This window comes from Marmota monax, unplaced genomic scaffold (assembly GCF_021218885.2).
Source record: "Marmota monax isolate L192 unplaced genomic scaffold, Marmota_monax_Labrador192_F-V1.1 WCK01_AAM20220418_F8-fsc00014, whole genome shotgun sequence".
Classification (NCBI taxonomy): Eukaryota; Metazoa; Chordata; class Mammalia; order Rodentia; family Sciuridae; genus Marmota; species Marmota monax.
Window position 1 is genome coordinate 38,715,591 of NW_026695222.1, and position 17,506 is coordinate 38,733,096.

General features: G+C 51.7%; 2 protein-coding genes across 3 annotated transcripts in view; one reads left to right on the forward strand and one right to left on the reverse strand.

Moving 5' to 3' along the window:
• Positions 1-3,386: 3,386 nt before the first annotated feature.
• Positions 3,387-7,935, reverse strand: Samd10 (sterile alpha motif domain containing 10). 2 transcript variants are annotated; one of them, XM_046433506.2, is made up of 5 exons: positions 7,727-7,935; positions 5,750-5,931; positions 5,491-5,662; positions 4,919-5,019; positions 3,387-4,734 (listed from the first exon to the last, which is right to left on the reverse strand). In XM_046433506.2, the coding sequence occupies exons 1-5, from the start codon at positions 7,815-7,817 to the stop codon at positions 4,675-4,677; spliced, it is 606 nt and encodes a 201-aa protein (XP_046289462.1). In that variant the 5' UTR covers positions 7,818-7,935; the 3' UTR covers positions 3,387-4,674. The 2 variants fall into 2 exon arrangements, with proteins under 2 accessions (XP_046289462.1, XP_046289461.1); XM_046433505.2 differs by having other exon boundaries at positions 4,879-5,019; positions 7,727-7,929.
• A 1,409-nt stretch (positions 7,936-9,344) lies between these two features.
• Positions 9,345-17,506, forward strand: part of Prpf6 (pre-mRNA processing factor 6) — a 47,408-nt gene continuing 39,246 nt past the window's right edge. The window contains exons 1-6 of the mRNA XM_046433499.2: positions 9,345-9,543; positions 10,984-11,152; positions 12,320-12,438; positions 15,048-15,126; positions 16,279-16,455; positions 16,658-16,813. Coding sequence (XP_046289455.1) covers positions 9,473-9,543; positions 10,984-11,152; positions 12,320-12,438; positions 15,048-15,126; positions 16,279-16,455; positions 16,658-16,813 — 771 coding nt within the window. The 5' untranslated portion in view covers positions 9,345-9,472. The remainder of the gene's footprint in view (positions 9,544-10,983; positions 11,153-12,319; positions 12,439-15,047; positions 15,127-16,278; positions 16,456-16,657; positions 16,814-17,506) is intronic.

Below are 17,506 nucleotides of genomic sequence, written 5' to 3' on the forward strand. Positions count from 1 at the left end.
TCCTCCCACAGAGACACCTGAGCCACAGAAGTGGGCGGTACCAGGGGGCAAGGTGTGAGCAGGGGAGCCCTTCTCCAACAATTTCTGATCAGTTCAGATCAGAGGGCATGGGAAGGGGCTGCTGTGTCTGGGAGGGCTGAGGTCGGAGGTCAGGACAGTCACTGCCCACTGCCAAGGGTGATGGCAGCCTGGGTCCTGGGCCTGGGGGGAGGGAGGGTGTGAGGTCAGTCAACAAACTTCTCAGGGAGTCCTCACTTTGAAATTTCAAAGGAAGACAGCGGCATGAGTCATCCCTCCGACCCGAGGCCTGGCTGCAGGCGGCCCCCCTTCCAGTCTTTCTAAACCCGGGCGGGCGCCAGCGCTGGGGGCCTGGCCGCGGCCGCGCGACCCCTCCGCCGAGGGCCGCTGCCGGTGCAGGACTCCGGGGGGCTTGCTGACGGGGCCGCGGCGGGTGGCGGGGCCCTCCGCGGAGGCCGGCGGCCGGCGGCGCGGCCCGGCCAGGTGAGGGCGGCCTGGGCGCGCTGCGGGAGCGGCCGCCACCCACCTGTCACTCGCCGGGCGCGGGCGCTGGCCTCGGCCTGGCCGGAAGGGCGGCCGCGGCGGGGGGGGGGGCGGGGGCGCAGGCGGCGAACCAAAATGGCGACTTTTTCCGCGCAGGCGGCGGCGGCGGCGCGGGGCAGCGGCGGCGGCGCGGGGCGGCGGGCGGCGGGCGGCGGGCGGCGGCGGGCGGCGCTTACCTGCGGCGCCCAGCGGGCTGCGGCCGGGCCGGGCCGGGGCGCGGGCGCGGGTCCGGGCAGCGCAGGCTGCGCGCCGCTGCGCACATGCGCGCTCCCGCCCCTCCCACCTTTGACAGTTTTACTGCGGGGGGAGGGGGCGAACTCTCGCGGTATTCCTGCCGCGCTCCGCGACGGGGAGGGGGCCCACCGACCCGCCTGCTAGATCGGGCTCGGGGCCCTCGTGGCGGTGGGCCGGGCCGGGGCCGAGTGGCCGACGTGCCGTCCGCAGGACGGGAGGCGTCTGTGGACAGTGGGATAAACTGAGGCACGTTCGGGGGCGCACGGACTAGTCCGGCAGGTGCGGCGGGGGAGTGCAGAGAAGCCTAGGTGTGCAGGACCCTGACCTCCTCCACCCCTTCCCCCCGGCTGGCGGGCAAGATCGGGCCTCTCTCCAGCTGGCCCTGTGACCTCCGTCAGGGCCATGTAGCTTTATTGGGGTATCTGACCATTGGATCAACCTTTCCAGCGCTGTGCGTGATGGTCCTAGGCCAGCAGCCAGCGCCCAGCTTTCCCCGGAGCCTAGGTTTCTGCTGATGTCAAGTCAGGGGTGATGGGGAATGAATGAAGCTGGCCGAGGAGTGAATCTCCCTGTGGGAGCTGGTGGGGAGGTAGAGTTGACAGGAGCCCCCACAGGAGGCAGGCAAGAGACACTAGTCTCCTCTAAGAGAATGGAGTATCGCTGTCTTCTGCTCACATCCCCCTTCTCCCAGGGAGGAAACTCCCCAGAGAGGAGACTGGGTTTTAATTTTGGGTCTCAGTACTATTGAAATATCTTTAATCATGTGCATATATTACTTTTACAATTAAAGCTGACTTCTAAAAGTTTTTAATGCCCCCTTTTTACATTCCACAAGCACTTTGAATTCCACAAAACTAGTGTGGGCTGGAAATTGTTAGTTGGGGTACAGAGTTACAAGATAGATCTCCTTCCCTGGGGCCTCCTTTTTGCCCAGCACCCTCTGCCCTGCTCCCCCTGGAGCAGGCTGTCCTGCACTGCTCTGGGGCAGGGCAGAGGAGCTGTCAGCAGATTTGATGTCCACCTCTTTTCAAGGGACCTTGATATCTGCTTTGCCTGAGACCTGCACAGAACACTGGTCTGGAGGCAGAGGCAAAGTGCTGAGCCCTATGTGAAAAGGTCAGCCAGTCAGTCCTCCCCTTGGAAATCTGAGCCAGAGAGACCAGGGTGCTGCCCCAGCCCAAGTTACCATAGGAGGAAAAGGAAAGAGTTGCTCAAAGCCCTCCTTGAGCATCCACACCCTAGGGGCAGGATGCTGGGAGGGGTCAGTGTGTGTTTCTTGAGGTGTGTACAAGGCTGTCAGCTCTCCTGTACAAATGGGATGTGTCAGCGTTCACAGGTGTGTCCAAGTGATCAAATGTGTCAGGAAGCATCCATCTTGAAAATCACTGTCATGGCATATCTGTGAGTTCTGTGCCAGGCAAGATCAGTGCTATATCTGAGTGTCAGTTTCAGTATCCAGGCACCTTGATGTCAGATGCATGGTAGGTATGTATCTGAATCTTAGCATGTTGTCCAGGCTGTGGCATGTTCATGTGTGAGTACCTGCATGCAGGATGTGAGGACCAACAGTTTTTCATGTGTATCTAGATGTCGGGGTGTTATATAATTTGGTTTGTATTGGGGCTGTGCTCTCTTGTTTCTGTATGTTAGGGGGTCATTGTTATGCAAGAGTACTTGTATGTTTGGGTAATTGTATGTATGTGGGGGTGTTGTTAAATATCTCTGTGCATATCACTGTGTCTGGCCAAATACACAGTGTGTTTGTGTGTTGGAGCACACAGTGCATGTCTGGCTATGTCATTGCATTTGTGGGTTACATCTGTGTTCCTGTTCCTGCTATGTATCTGGTTGATGAGTGGGTGCCACAGTATATGTGCTGCTTGTCAGGGTACTGCCCTGTGTAGAGGGTTGGGTGGTGAGTCCCTACAGATGATCGTGTCAGAGTGTTGAATGTGTGAGTGAACATTCCTTATTTGGAATATGGGTCTTTATGGATATGAGTAAGGATCCTGAGATGAAGTCAACCTGGGTTACCCAGCTGGGCCCCAATCCAATCATCCTTACAAGAAGGAGACAGGGAGATTTCAGAGACAGAAGAAAGGTGATATGACCACAGAAACAGATGGGAGTGGTGTGTCCTTGATTCCTATAATCCCAGATAGCAACCAGAGGCTGGAAGAGCAAGGAAAGGTGCCCTTCTGCACTCACAAAGGGAATATGATTTAGTCTTCAGAACTGAATCCCTTTCTCCCTTCTGATCCAACACAAGGCCTTGAGCATGCTAAGCACACACTCTACCACTGTGTAACCCCTAGACTCTGAATCAAAGTTTTCTTTTTGAATTCACCCAGTGGATGCTTCTTTGTTACAGGAACCTCACACACCACATATCTGGGCTGTTGCTCTGAGCATGTCAGGAGCCTTGTGTCCATCACTGGGTGTCATTCATCAAGAGTGCCTACCTGATGCCTCTTGTCCCAGGTGCCCTGGGGTTGACCAGCGGCCCCTCCAGGAAGGGATACCACTGCCCCCTGGTGGTACCAGAGCCAGGCTGTTGGGCTGGACACCCCTTCCTCCCAGACCTAGTACTGTTGGCACTTGAGAACAGGTTTATTTCTGATTTTTTGTTAGAATATAAAAAAAGTGAATGAAAAACAAGGAAGACAATACAGGAGCACAGGGTGGGCAAGACAGGAGGGGAAAAGGCAGAGATGGGCCTTCTGGCTGAAGATTGATAGCACAAGGTTTGGGGGGATACTCAGGGCAGCCAGACATGACAAGGAGGCTCCCTGTGGGTGCAGACACATGGGATGGGAGGCACCAGGCCAGTTGCCCAAATTCACTCAGGACCTGCAGTGACCAATCCTGAGTCCTGAGGCCAGCTCAGGTCACAGAGAGAGGACTGGAGGCTTAGCCTCAACTGTCCCTGAGATTTTCAGAGTCCCCGTGGTTGTGGGAAGGGGCAGAGGAGCAAGAGGTTGTGGGGCTGCCCTCACTGTCCCTCTGCCGGGCAGCACCAGCCCCAGACTACCCAGGGAAGGGTTGCTTAGGCGTCTGGCAGCAGAGGAGGAGCACAGCCCTCAGGACAGTCTCTCCTATGAATCCAGGTTTCCTTGGGAAAGCAGCAAGTGCGATGGTTTCTTGAAGATGTTCTCTTAAGTGCAAATACACAGAGGCGATGCTTAATACCAGACTTTCCCAAAAGTGGGCCCAGAGCACACTGACTCCAGCAGGCTCAGGGCGAGGAGTTGCTTGCACAGGGCTGCTGTCCTCACTGTTCTGTGCTCTGTCTTTGGGGCTGAGGCAACCAGGGCCTCTCAGACTCAGTGCTCATAAATAGATACAGGTTTGGCCAGGGTGGCGATAGAATTAGCGAGGTGCTCTGCATGGGTCCCTGCCTGGCCATGCTGATGACTGTTACTCTGGACATAGGTTGCCTGCTGGGTTCTGGCAGGGGCAGGGAGAAACACAAGTCAAAGGGAGCCAAGGCAGTTTGTCCCACAGTGTGGCTGGCCTGGCAATGATGTGAGGATATGGAACTGGACAAGTGAGCAGAGATGCAAGACTCAGGCAAAGGGGGACAGTCACACAGTAAAGGGAACATAAATAAAAGACTCCCTGGGAGTCTTGGGGTCATTTGAACCCCACTCTGGCTCCAGGCAGCTGCCCCACACGTTGCCAGCAGTGCCAGGGAGTGGGCTCATGTCCCAGGAGGAGGGGTCACAGATAAGCAGCCCAGGCCATGGCCTGGCTGCCCAACCACAGGTGCTTGAAGGTGGAGATCTGTCCACTAGGCTGGACTTGGCCACCATGGTATCCTGTGGGGTTCGAGAGGGTCTGTGGGGCCAGCTTGTCCTCGTCCTTGGCCGTAGGCTCTGGTCACAGTGCTGGGGTCTGGTTCAAGCCTTGGCAGCAGCTAGGATATGTTTCCAAAGGAAGCTGTAGGATGCATGGAAGTAAGGGAGAGGCAGGTCCCTGCCACATCCCAGGATGGCCCTTACTAGGGCTCCCAAGCACCCTCCTGCAGTCAAGCCACTTACCTCAACTCTCAGTGCCCCCCCCATGCTGGCTCCTCCCACTGACCTTGGCTGAGCAGCTGCAGGCTCCGACCCTCCTCTCGCACCTGCAGGCGGAGCACCTGTTGCAGCACCTCTTGCCTCTGGGCCTCCTGCACCAGCCCCATCCTCTGTAGCTTCTCTGCATTTAGCCGCAGAAGAGCTCGGCCTGGGGGAGGGAAGAGGGTCCAACAGAGGCTATCAGAGGCTGAGGCAGATCACAAGTTCCTGGTCAGCCGGGATAACTTAGCCAGACTTTGTGTCACAATAAAAAATAAAAAGGGCTGGGATGTAGCTCAGTGGTAGGGCATTTTAGGGCTCAATTCCCAGTACCAAAGACAAAGACACACACAGACACAGAATGAAAGGAAAAGAAAGAAAGAAAGGGCACAGGAAGTCTCAGAGAAAGATTCAGAGAGAATTAGAGGGAGAGGCAGAGAGAGAATCATGATAAGCAGCAGATGGAGGCCAAGTGGAAGATGCCAGAAGACAGTGCAGATACAGAGACTCCGAGGACCCCAGGGAAGGTTGCCTCAGAGGAGCACCGATAGGTGGAGAAACAACTGCAGACTGTAGGCACTTGGTAGGGAAGGAGGCTCTTTGGGCATCCATCTCCTGTCCTGTCCAGACTCCACCGTACCAGTGATGGCATGATGGGAGAAGGCCTCGACGTAGACGAGGTAGTTGTGGGGACAGTGTTTCTTAAGCCACTTGCAGACGTCCTGCTGGCTCCAGAGGACCACAGGCCGCGTCAGGCCACTCAGCGAGGGGCTTGTGTGGTACAGGCCATAGTGGTCAGAGTACAGCCGGCCCTGTAGGGGAAGTGGGTGGCAGATAGAAGGAGCGTGGCAGAGCAGGGAAGGCAGGGACTGAGGTGGGTGGGGTAGGTGGGTGGGTACCTGGGGGGTCTCTGTGCCAGGCTGCTGCAGGAGTTTGATCGGCCTGCTGCTGGAAGCCCTCTGGCTACGGGAATCATGCCATGTGAGGCTGGTGCCTGGCGTCCGAGGCAGGTGGCAGGGGATGCTTTCGGCTGACACTGTGTGCTCCAGGAGAGTCCGGCAGAAGCTGAAGTGAGCAGTGGCTGTGTGCAGGGGTGCCTGGTCAGAGTGGTCAGGAGCAGGACCAAAGGCTCTTTCCCCAAGAGCCACTTCCTTGCCTAACCTATTTCCCCTCTACCAAAGAAGGAGCCAGTTCTCAAGGAGGACAAATCAAGTCCCCAAAGGCAGAAGAATATGTGCAAAATAAGGATCCTCCTCCCTAGCCCCAAGATGGAGAGCTGAGAATACCGCTTCCCTTGCAAGCCTGCAGCCCTCACACTGACAGTCAGGATGGGTTCTGCTATCTTGGAGGACATGCCTCCCAGGGAGCCTGAGACCTATAACCAGGTGAGGGGCGATCCCAGGACCACCCTTGACCTTATGCACACAAGCCTCATACATGTCACACTAGACCAGCATACACACAGGACATATCTTTGAGGAAAAAGCCTGGCTCCTGTGTCATTGGAGGCACTCTGTGGAGAAGTCTGGTTAAGGTTCCTGCCTGCCCATCGCCACTGAAGGCACCCAGTTTATACAGCCATATCTGGCATTTGAGGCTTGTCCCCTGCCTGGCTGAGCTCACCAACTATGACTCATGGTCAAAAAGGCCTGAACTGGGAAAGCTGGCAACTGGGACTCCCAGGTTTTCCTGCTCTGCTGCTTCCACAGGGCCCAACCAGGACAACAGTGTGACTGGCAGGTGCTCACCAGAAATGGCTGGTCAGCACAGCCCTCTTCCCACACCAACTTTGACACATCCTATGTTTTACTGTTACAACCACCTCTGGGGTCACTGCTGACAGAAGTCTGGGGAGGGTGACTGGTCTTGATAGGACCTCTCCCACCTGGGGTGGGATCCCTAAGGCACATGAGGGGCTCCATAAATGTGGCAAATGGTGTCTTGGGGAGGGGAGAAAGGAAGGTGGGCTCAGGCCCTCCTAAATCTCTGCACACATCCAGGCCCTGGGTGGGCAGGCAGAATGAGATTCCCAGGGCCCACCCCAAGGTGTAGCATGAGATCCTCTTTCCTTGATAGCCATCCCCTCTACACTGGGGCAGGGTTTGGTGGTGTCAAGGAGATATAAGTAATGGGTGTACCCATTCTACTGAAACCTTGGTAAGACTCCTGAGGCTTAGCTTCTTCCTCCCCCATTTTTGGAATTTTGAACTGGACCCTTGGTGACTTTTAATTTGAGGTCTAAGGTCAGACAGCGGGTGTGTGGCTACTGCCCCAAAGTGATGTCTAGTACATGGGGAAAGATTGATTCTGAACCTGCACCTTCCAGGAGGCAGGCCAGGTCGTCTCAGGTTTCCACAGGGCCTTTGCCCTAGGGTAGGAGCAGCTCTGGGGAACCAGTCCAACGCCTCTGCCGGCACTGCACCTGCCCGGCCAGCGGAGCCCCGCCCATTTCCTGCCGGCAGTACAGAAGGATCGGTTCCTCCCTGCCCCAACATCAATTCCAAAAGGAAATCTGAGGTTGTGATCTCAACCCCTTGTCGACCCCACTGCCAGGGCTGGGGAGGGTTTTCTATGCATTCGGAAGGAAGGGGTGACCCCAGTGTGCCTCCAGCATGGACACAGAAGCCCTGGCCTGTCATCCCCGGCCCCAAGCCAAAGGCGCGCTGATATCGAAGGCCTGAGGTTGGCCAACCAATCCCCCGCGGCGCAGGACAAAGGCCACCGCACCCCGTTAGGTCAGGTCGCCCCCCCCCCCCCCCGCGTAGTTGCCGATGCTGGAAGCCCGCAGGGTCCAGCCCCCCACCCCCTTGCCACCACTTGGTCCCATGTCCCGCAGCCCCGCGACATTCCTGCTTCCCAGTCCAGCCCGGGCTCACCGTCCACATCGCGGCGCTCCCCTAAGCCAGCGCGCACAGCCCCGGCGCGGCCTCGCGGGGGGCTCAGCTTGGACCTCAGCTCGGTGAACATGGGGCCGGCGGGTGCCGGGCCCGCGCACACGCCCCTCACTGAGTGCAGGGCGGCCAGTATGACCCGCGGGTAACGCGCGTCGCCGTCCCACCCCGCCCCGCCCGCGCCGGCCCCGCGCCCGAGCCGGTCCCTGTGGCCGGCGAGTCTGCGCGGCGAGGCACCTGCTGCCGAGCCCAGTGCGCCGGGCGCGCTCCGGGAGCTCGGAGGTGTGTCGGCGGCGCGCGGGCTGTTTTTGCGGAGGGTGTCGGCCAGGGTAAAGGGCTTCCGTTCTCACCTGGGCACTGACCACCTGCTGAAGGTCCTCTGAGGCAGGCAAGCGAAGAGCTGTGGGTCTCCTATGTGTTGGGGGATTCAGGACCCCCTACCTACTCTTGGTGTTTTCTACCCGCGGAGGTCCTGGCCAAGGAGAGACGAACACTTCGCGCTCTCCAATCTCGTGAATTGGCTGCCCAGCCTCGGTACTAGGGAGTAAAATCAGGGTCCAGCTCCCTACCACTGGATTACACCCCAGCCCTTTTAATACTTGGATTTTGTTTTTGGACTGGGGAGGTAGTTCAGGGGTTCAGGTTGTCCTGGAACTGATGATCCTCCTTCTGCCTATGAGTAGCTGGAATTACAAGGGGTGCACTACCGCCCTAGGCTACTGACTTTCTTTAGCGGGGCACACTCAGAGGTTTCTCCCTCAAATGCGCTCTTGCTTCCCCAGAGAAGCCAGGTTGACCCTTACCCCAATCACATCTGTAGACTCCCTTGTGGCTCTCCTCTTCCCTGTGTAACCAATTTCTGAATCTGGCTCTGAACTCTATAACCGAAAATGGGGTTGGCTGGGGAGGTTAGAGAGGAGCTCCAAGGACTGACAGTCAGGGCTGAAGTGTTTGCTCTAGAACCGCACTGAGAAGGGCTAACTGTGTTTGCCAGGTCCAGCAAAAGGCCAGGTTGCCACCAGCAGTTTTTGCCTGTTGTGCCCAAAAGCCTGGGTGCTCTCCCCAGGTGTTGGTAGGGTTGGCGTCTCGTAGCAGGGGCAGAATTGCACTGGATAGGCAAAAATGTGTGCAGAGGAGTGGAGTGCATCAATCCAAGGCAAGGGCATAGAGGAGTCCACACGTTTGTGACGCCAGCCTACACACAGGGAGAGGTGCATTCACTTCTTTTCCTCAGCCTTGCAGGAGCGCGGACGTTCAGGCCACACCGGGCCGGGCAGGACCACAGGGGACGGTGCCCTAGGGGGGCCCAGGATCCGGACGCGAAGCGCGCCCGCTGTTCCCCACCAGCTCTGCACAGCAGGACAGGTGCGACGGGATCTGCGAGGGGCAGGACGGCCCCAGGGACCGGCCCCGGCCCTGCACTCACAGGACGCGGAGCGTCTGCGGTCCCTGATCGCTCGGGGCCGCCAACGCCGCCAACGCCGCCACCGCGCCACAGGCAGGCTCTCGCGAGCCCGCGCCCGCCGCAGGCGCGCCCCGCAACGCAACCGGAAGCGCTGCGGCATGGACTTCCGCCCGAGAGTCAGGAGGGCGGGGCCGCGCGCTCTGCTTCCGGGGCGCCGGTGACGTGACGGACGCGACGCTTCCTGCGGCAGCGACCGAGACGTCTGCGGTGTTTCGCGCCCGGAGGCTGCTTTTTTGCTCTGCTCCGCCGCGGGCACCTCCGCTGCCATGAACAAGAAGAAGAAGCCGTTCCTGGGCATGCCCGCGCCCCTCGGCTACGTGCCGGGGCTGGGCCGGGGGTGAGGCCTGGGGCGGGGCGTGGGGCGCGGGAGGGGGTCCCGGAGGAGGACCGTGCTGGCTGCCCGCGTTTCTCCCTGGACGCAGGACGCGGAAGATGCACCGAAAATAAATTAGGGTCCGCCGCCAGTCTGCAGCCTGCTGGACCGTCTGGTTTAATCCGTGTAGGTCGCAGACCTGGCCATGAGCCTAGCCTGCCACTAGGAGCTGTGACTTGAGACTTAACCACCCCGGGCCCTGAGCCCTCGTTTTGCTGTCTAAAGTGGGTATTGACGGCATGCAAGTCAACCCTGAGGAGTAGATAAGGTCCTGATGTGAAGTAGGAGCACGTTAGCCCTTTCTTGCTTTGAGCACGACTGATCTTTTCTATTTAGTATTGGTCCCTTTAGGTTGTCTGTTCAGTCTCAGCTCCTGGGGGCAGGCGGGCTGGTGCCTGGGTGACCCATGCCTGCCTCACAGATGACCACCGTTACTTATTGGATAAATAAGCAGTTCTTAGAGTTCTTCTTGGTTATCTGAAGCAAAAAGTGGGTCTCATTTGGTAGTGGTGTCAGAAACTGCCCCAGGGGCACACAGAACACAGATGTGTCACCATTTTTCAGAGGGCCAGCAGTTTATCAGAGGAAGTTTGATGCTTATATAACTAAGTGTATGAAGAGGAACAGATTTAGAACGTGGGGATTCCAGAGATTAGAAAAAGGTAGATTTGAATGTATCAGATGTGGCAGGACTAGAAGAGAAACTGGCATTTTGTGTATAGGCAGTTAAAGGGTTAAAAATGGAAGGATCAAAAAAACCAGGGGACAGCAAGGAGTCCAAAGTGAGTGAAATGGAGCTGTAGGAGGTCAAAGAGGCCTGTAGGCTTCAGAGAGCCGGTGATACCAAAGAATGCCTCAGTCAGAACTGTGTTTGGGGAAGAATCATCTGGTAGAGCAATACAAAGATTAGGAGTAGGTATGGCCAGCTGGTTTGCCAGTTGTGGTGTAATTTGAGGAGGGGGGATTTGGAGGTAGGATCAGTAGTACTTGAGGGTCGGTGGGGTGGAGAAGGCTGAAGAGGGAGGTTAAGATGATGTTTTGATGCCTGGGGCTACACTGCTGCTATTAACAGCAGGGACAGCTGAGAGTAGCTGCAGGGTCCAGAGAGGGCCTTGGTTTGACCTAGTTGGATGGGGGTGCTCAGCAGGCTGTTGGAAATGTGAGGCTGGGACTTGGGAGGAGTGAGATCTGAGACCTGGTAATTCACATGGAGGAGAAAGGGACAAACCTTGGGGTGATGGTGGGGGTTGGGGTGGAAACATAAGGCAAGCAGAGAAGATCAGTGGTGCTCAGCATGGTTAGAAAGCATGGTTTACTGCCAGCAGAATGTTTGGAAATTCTCAGAGGTGTTAGAAAAAGAGATGTTACTATAGGACCATCTAGGTAATGGGCATCTTCCTGCAGTGCCACTGGTTTCACCACCCGGTCAGACATTGGGCCGGCCCGGGATGCAAATGATCCTGTGGATGATCGCCATGCACCACCAGGCAAGAGAACAGTGGGGGACCAGATGAAGAAAAACCAGGCTGCTGATGATGATGATGAAGATCTGAATGACACCAACTATGATGAGGTGACTTTTGTGGGGCTTCTGTGCTGCCTTCCACCAGTCAGAAGGGCTGACTGGCTTCCATGATGAGGTGCTCTGATTCATAGATTCCTTTAACTGTGTGAGAAGGGAACAGTAAAAACAGACATGAGCCTCTTTTTCATCTTTTCAGTAGAGATGTACTTACAAATGTCTGAATGTCCTATTGGTACATTGCCCTGCTGGTCATTAATGATGGTGTTGGTGTTTACTTGATCTGGCTTCAGTGCCTGCCCCTTAGCTCGTGGTTCAGTTGAGTTTTTCTAGATGGCTTCTAATAAATGATGTCTTTCCTCCTACGAAAATATTTTTTTTTAAGATGGATGTGATTTTTTTTTTATACCTTTATTTTGTTTGTTTATTTTTATGTGGTGCTGAGGATTGAACCCAGTGCCTTGCACATGTTAGGCGAGCACTCTACCACTGAGCCATAGCTCCAGCTCCTAGGAAAATAATTTTTATGGAACTTTAACTTTGAAACCAGTCTTTTCTTTTTTCCTCCTTCCTTCCCTTCTTTCCTTCCTTCTCCAGGGGTGCTCTACCACTAAGCAACATTCCTAACCCTTTTTATTTTTTTGAGATAAGGTTTTACTAAGTTGCCAAGGCTGGCCTTGACCTTGTGATACTCCTGCCTTAGCCTCTTGTGTCACTGAGATTATAGGAGTGTACTACTGTGCTTGGCAGAAATAATTTTAAACTTTTAGGTTCTTGCTAAAATAGTACCAAGAGAAGTAAAAAAAAAAAAAAGTTCCTAAAACTCTTCACTAAGCTCCTTTTCGTCCATGTTCCATTATCTTAATACAGCTACTGAGACCTGGAAACTAATGTTGGCCCCATAGTGCTCACTCATCTACAGCTCTTGTTTGAATTGTACGCTGTTTCCATAAATGTCCTTTTCCTGGCATGGGACCCGTTCCAGGATTCCCCATCACATTTAGTCTTTTTAAGTCTCTTCCAGCTAGACCAGCTCCTCTGTCTCTCACGCCCTTGGCACTTGAAGAGTATTGATCAGTTGGCTATAGACTGGCTCTCAATTTGGGATTGTCCTATAAAAAGCAGTTGGCAAGTAATTTACATCTGGAAAGTCCTTTGAGTTGGTGGGATTATGCTCAAGGGAGCACTGACTCTTTTAATGTATTGTTTGGTTCTTAGTTTAATGGCTATGCTGGGAGCCTCTTTTCCAGTGGGCCCTATGAGAAAGATGATGAGGAAGCGGATGCTATTTATGCAGCTCTGGATAAAAGGATGGATGAAAGAAGAAAAGAAAGAAGGTAAATTAATGCTGTTTTTATCTGACAGAATAAGTTTTGCACTGACTTTAGACTAAGAGAAGAGTTGTAGGATTAGTATGTATCAGCTTAGCTTCAAGGCAGCATGGGTCTTGGTCTGGGTCAGCTGGGTCTGGGGGCTACAGTGAAACTTAAGAACTCTATAGCCTGAATACCTCTCAAATCAGAATTTGGGGTATTACTTTGACTAGACATTAGAGTTATCCATGAAATGGAGAGTGATGTTGATTAATCTATGTTAAATAATTTGAAAATTAATATACAGATTTTATGGTAGTTGTGGTTTGAAAACTTGTTCCACATGTCAGTGTTGTATGTGGCTATAGGGTTGGGAGTAATTTAACCAAGTTGGGCTGGTGGGAGGGGCAGACATCAGGAAGTCTATGAGAAGCAGGCTTTGGATATAGGTTCCTATGGTGCCAACTCAGGCAAGCTCTGTCCTTGGTACCTGTTGGAGAGGAGACTTTCTCTGCAGGCCTCTGAGGTGGGTGTTCTGCATCTCTGTTGTTGATGTTACTTCAGTGTGCCAATTGATGTGGCAGCTTTCTGAATCCTTTGTCCTTATTCTGGGGAACTTAGTGAAGTAAACATAAGATGCTACAATGTATAAAAAGGCATTATATTGGTTTGCAAGTTTCTAATTTATTGTAATAGGAAGTTACATTTTTACCTGTGTTTGGTGGTACATGCCAGTAATCCTAGGTGCATGGGAGGCTGAGGCAGGAGGATCATAAATTCAGGGCTAGCCTGGGCAACTTAATGAGACCTTGTCTCAAATTAAAAAGGATTGGGGGTGTAGCTCAGCGGTAGAGTGTTTGCCTAGCTTGGGTTCAATACCTAGTGCAAGAGTAAAAAACAAACAAACACCCCCAAATTTCTCATTATAGAGGATTAGAAAAATGAGATGAAGTGTGTTTCTTTATAAGCCCAGAAAGTAACTATTAATACTTCTTTTTTCTCTTTCTATTGCTTTTTGTTTTTGATGGTGCTGGGGATCAAAACCAGGGGTTTGCACATGCTAGGCAAGCACTCTGCCACTAAGCTGCACCCCTTGCCTTTTTTGTTGTTTTTCTTTCTTTCTCTCTCTTTTTTTCCCCCCAGTACTGGTGATGGAACCCAGGGCATCACACATGCAAGGCAGATCTCTACTGCTGAACCACATCCTTAGCCCTTTTAAAATTTTTGTTTTGGGATAGGGCCTCACTAAGTTGCCTAGGCAGGGCAACTAGCTTTTGGGCTGGTCTCGAACTTGCATTCCTACTGCCTTAGCCTCCTGAGTAGCCAGGATTACAGGGTTCTGCCACCATGCCCTGCTCCTTCAGTCCATTTATCAGATTACACATAAATTCCTACCAATTTATGTTCCTACCAAAGGATGTTTTCCTTTTTCTTTATAGAGGAAAATTTAAATCTCATTTTAAAAAGTTGTAGCTAGTTGGTTCATATCAACTCCTGGTAGATTGATTTGGTTTGTCTAAGCTTAGTTCTAAATGATCCATAGCCCTGTGTCCCTGAAAAAGTTACGTGGATGGTGATACAAACCATCTGACCTGGCAGATGGGGCGAGATAAGTTGAAGGCTTTATATATATAGGGACCTCTCATAGTGTTTCAGTTTTGCTTCTGAGTTGAACATTCATAGGCTGGCCTTAGGGAATTTGTGAATTTTAAAGCAGTGAATATACTTGTGTTCAAATGGAAGAATTTATAGATGGTTGCCCTCTAAAAAGGTTTGACTCATGATTTTCAACATTACAGATGGTATGAAAGCAGTATGCATTCAACAGAAACTGTACTTTGAATTTTGATCTTTTCTAGAGCTAGTGATAGGTGGCAAGATACTTCCTTGCGATGCTGAGCAGCTCCTGGTTATCCATGCAATCTAAGGAATGATGCCTAGCGCTCTGTGGTGTGTTCTGCAAAGCTCATGTGTTCAGTAGAGTAGGGGTATTACGCACTTTTTTTTTTTTTTTTGCATAGGCAGGTTTATTTAGGAAGGTAGATAGACTTTCAAGGGAGAGTGCGGGCTGTCTTGAGAATGAGAAGCATCCATTTACATGGATTTTTGACTTGGGAAATTTTCAGCTTGTGATGGGTTTATTGCTACAGAACTCCATTGTAACTCAAGCAACTGTATATCAAAGTAAGATAACTTCTTTTTATTTTATCAAATTTCTGCCTATTTTCATTTGGTAGATAGTTGAATTATTATGTATATAAATGTTTCCATAGTTGCCTTAATATGCACTTGACTAAGCAGCTTAGTATGAAAGTATTCTTTTTTGGTGATTTAATTAGGTATATAACTAGCCAGCTTTGTTTTGGAATGGACACAGTGTTTCTTTCTTTCTTTTTTGAGGTGGGGTGCCAGAGATAGAACTCAGGGGCATGAGTTCAATCTTTAGTTCAACCCCTAAGCCGCATCCTAAGCCCCATTTTGTATTTTATTTATTTAGAGACAGGTCTCACTGAGTTGCTTTTGCTGAGGTTGGCTTTGAACTTGTGATCCTCCTGTCTCAGCCTCCCAAGCTGCTGGGATTACAGACATGGGTCCCTAATATTTCTAATGCAGGTACATATTTTATTTCATAGAGAGCAAAGGGAGAAAGAAGAAATTGAGAAGTACCGGATGGAACGCCCTAAAATTCAGCAGCAGTTTTCAGATCTCAAAGTAAGCAGATGGTGTGGCATGCTGTTTCTTTCTTCTTCTTTTTTTTTTTTGTAGTGCTGGGAATTGAACCCAGGGCCTCATGTCTGATCTAGGTAAGCTCTCTGCCATAGCCACACCACATCCTCCACCCTTTTTTTGGTAATAGTCTTGTTACATTGCCCAGACTGGTCTCTTTAACTCCTTGTTACGTTGCCCAAACTGATCTCTTTAACTCCTCTCAGCCTCCTGCGTGCTGGGGCTTCAGGTGCTTTGCCTGGCTGGTGTGTTTCTGATATACGTAGCCTGAGCAAAGGGCCTGGCTGCTTTGCTGTGGAGTTGATGAGATTTTACTAACTGTGCTTTACTTAATTGCTTAGAAGGTTTGTACTTTAGTACATTTAATTATGTGTATGTTTAAAAAACAAAACACCTTTCCTTCACCTATTGCAAAAGGTGGGAACAGTAAACTTATTTTTGTGTAATTTTAACTTCATTTGAATGTAAGATTTTCTTTTTAAAAAAATTATTTTTAGTTGTAGATGGACACAATACCTTTTTTTTTTTTTTAATTTTTAGTTGTTGGTGGGCCTTTATTTTATTTATTTGTATGTGATGCTGAGAATCGAACCCAGTGTATCACACATGCTAGGCAAGCACGCTACCACTGAGCTACAACCCCAGCCCCAACAATACCTTTATTTTATTATTCATTTTGTGTGGTGCTGAGTATCTGCCACTGAGCCACAACCCCAGCCCTGTAAGTAAGGTTTTCTAAACTGTGCCTGTTGGGCTCCCCACTGCCTCCCAGTATTGGGGATCAAACCCAGGGGTGCTCTAACACTAAGCTACATCCTAGCCCCTTTCTTATTTTGAGGCAGGGTCTCCCTAAGTTACCCAGGCTGGCCTGGAACTTTTGATTTTTTTACCTCAGCGTCCTGAGTTGCTGGGATTATAGGTGTGCACCACTGTACCTATGCTTTGATAGAATAATTTATATTTTAATTCCATAGAACAGATCCAATAAATGGATTTCTCTTAAGTGTAGTAGAAGGCCATTTCTGCATCAAAGTCCTCTCTAAGGCCTGCTGCTCTGCAGGTTGTAGGAAGGTGAGTGTAGCCCTACCTGAGCCATGAACTTCTGTTGATGATTCATGCTTTGGACTGTGTTTCCAGAGGAAGCTGGCAGAGGTCACAGAGGAAGAGTGGCTAAGCATCCCAGAAGTTGGTGATGCAAGAAACAAACGCCAACGGAATCCACGTTATGAGAAGCTGACCCCTGTTCCTGATAGTTTCTTTGCAAAGCATTTACAGACTGGGGAAAATCATACTTCTGTGGATCCCCGGCAAACTGTGAGCATCTGAAAAGAAGGCAAATGGGGCTCTGGGGTCTGGACAGGTCAGGTGGGAGCAATGGGTTGAGTGTGCGTGCAGCTCAGTAGGTGTGCTGTGGCTGAGTCTGCACAGCTGGGCCTGTGAGCCCCTGTGGGACTATTTCAGGGAAGATGAAGTTCACATGAAAGTGCAAACCAGTGTTTTATCCTTTACCTTCCAGCAATTTGGGGGTCTGAACACGCCATACCCAGGTGGACTGAACACTCCATACCCAGGTGGGATGACCCCAGGACTGATGACGCCAGGCACAGGTGAGCTGGACATGAGGAAGATTGGCCAAGCAAGGAACACCCTGATGGACATGAGGCTGAGCCAGGTGAGTGGCCCTGGGTGTTTTTCTATGGATAACTCTGAAAATCTTGTTACCTGATTATAAAGCTATTAAGATTGTTTTAAAAACCCAGCTGGGGCTGGGGCTCAGTGGTAGAGTGCTTGCCTCACATATTTGAGGCACTGGGTTTGCTCCTCAGCACCACATAAAAATAAATAAATAAAGGTATTGTGTCCATCTATGACTAAAACATAAATTTTTAAAAAAGATATTTAAAAATGTATGTTATTTAAACAAACAAACCCAACAAGACCAGGCACAGTGAGACCCTGTCTCAAAATAAAAAGGGCTAGGGATGTAGTTCAGTGGTAGAGCACCCCTGGGTTCAATCCCCAGTACCAAAAAGGAAAAGAAAAAAGTAAAGAGTCTTTTTTCTGTTACAAAAATAGATAGAATTCTGTGTTCAGGTGAGGACTGCGTGTACCTATAGTCCAGGCAAGCACAGTGCACCCAGGGCCGCATCCAAAGGGCCAGACCTATGTGACATTGACTACCATCCTCTTCCACTCTGGACCTAGGGCCAACTGAGATGATGAGGGTGCTTGTGACAAGCAATATGTCTCAGTTGATAGAGCTTAATGTCTTTCTCTCTTTTTTTCTGTGGTGCTGGGGATGGAACCCAGGGCCTCGTGAATGCTAGGCAAGTGTTCTACCACTGAGCTACACCCCCAGACCTGT

Bases quoted from the DNA above. Each gene is read 5' to 3' on its own strand.
- Samd10 (XM_046433505.2), bottom strand. From the start codon at position 7,817: ATGTTCACCGAGCTGAGGTCCAAGCTGAGCCCCCCGCGAGGCCGCGCC. The intron at 5,663-5,749 runs GTACCCACCCAC...CTTCCCCTACAG, and splicing joins CTGGCACAGAGACCCCCCAG to GGCCGGCTGTACTCTGACCA. The intron at 4,735-4,878 runs GTCAGTGGGAGG...TGCATCCTACAG, and splicing joins CCTGCAGCTGCTCAGCCAAG to CTTCCTTTGGAAACATATCC.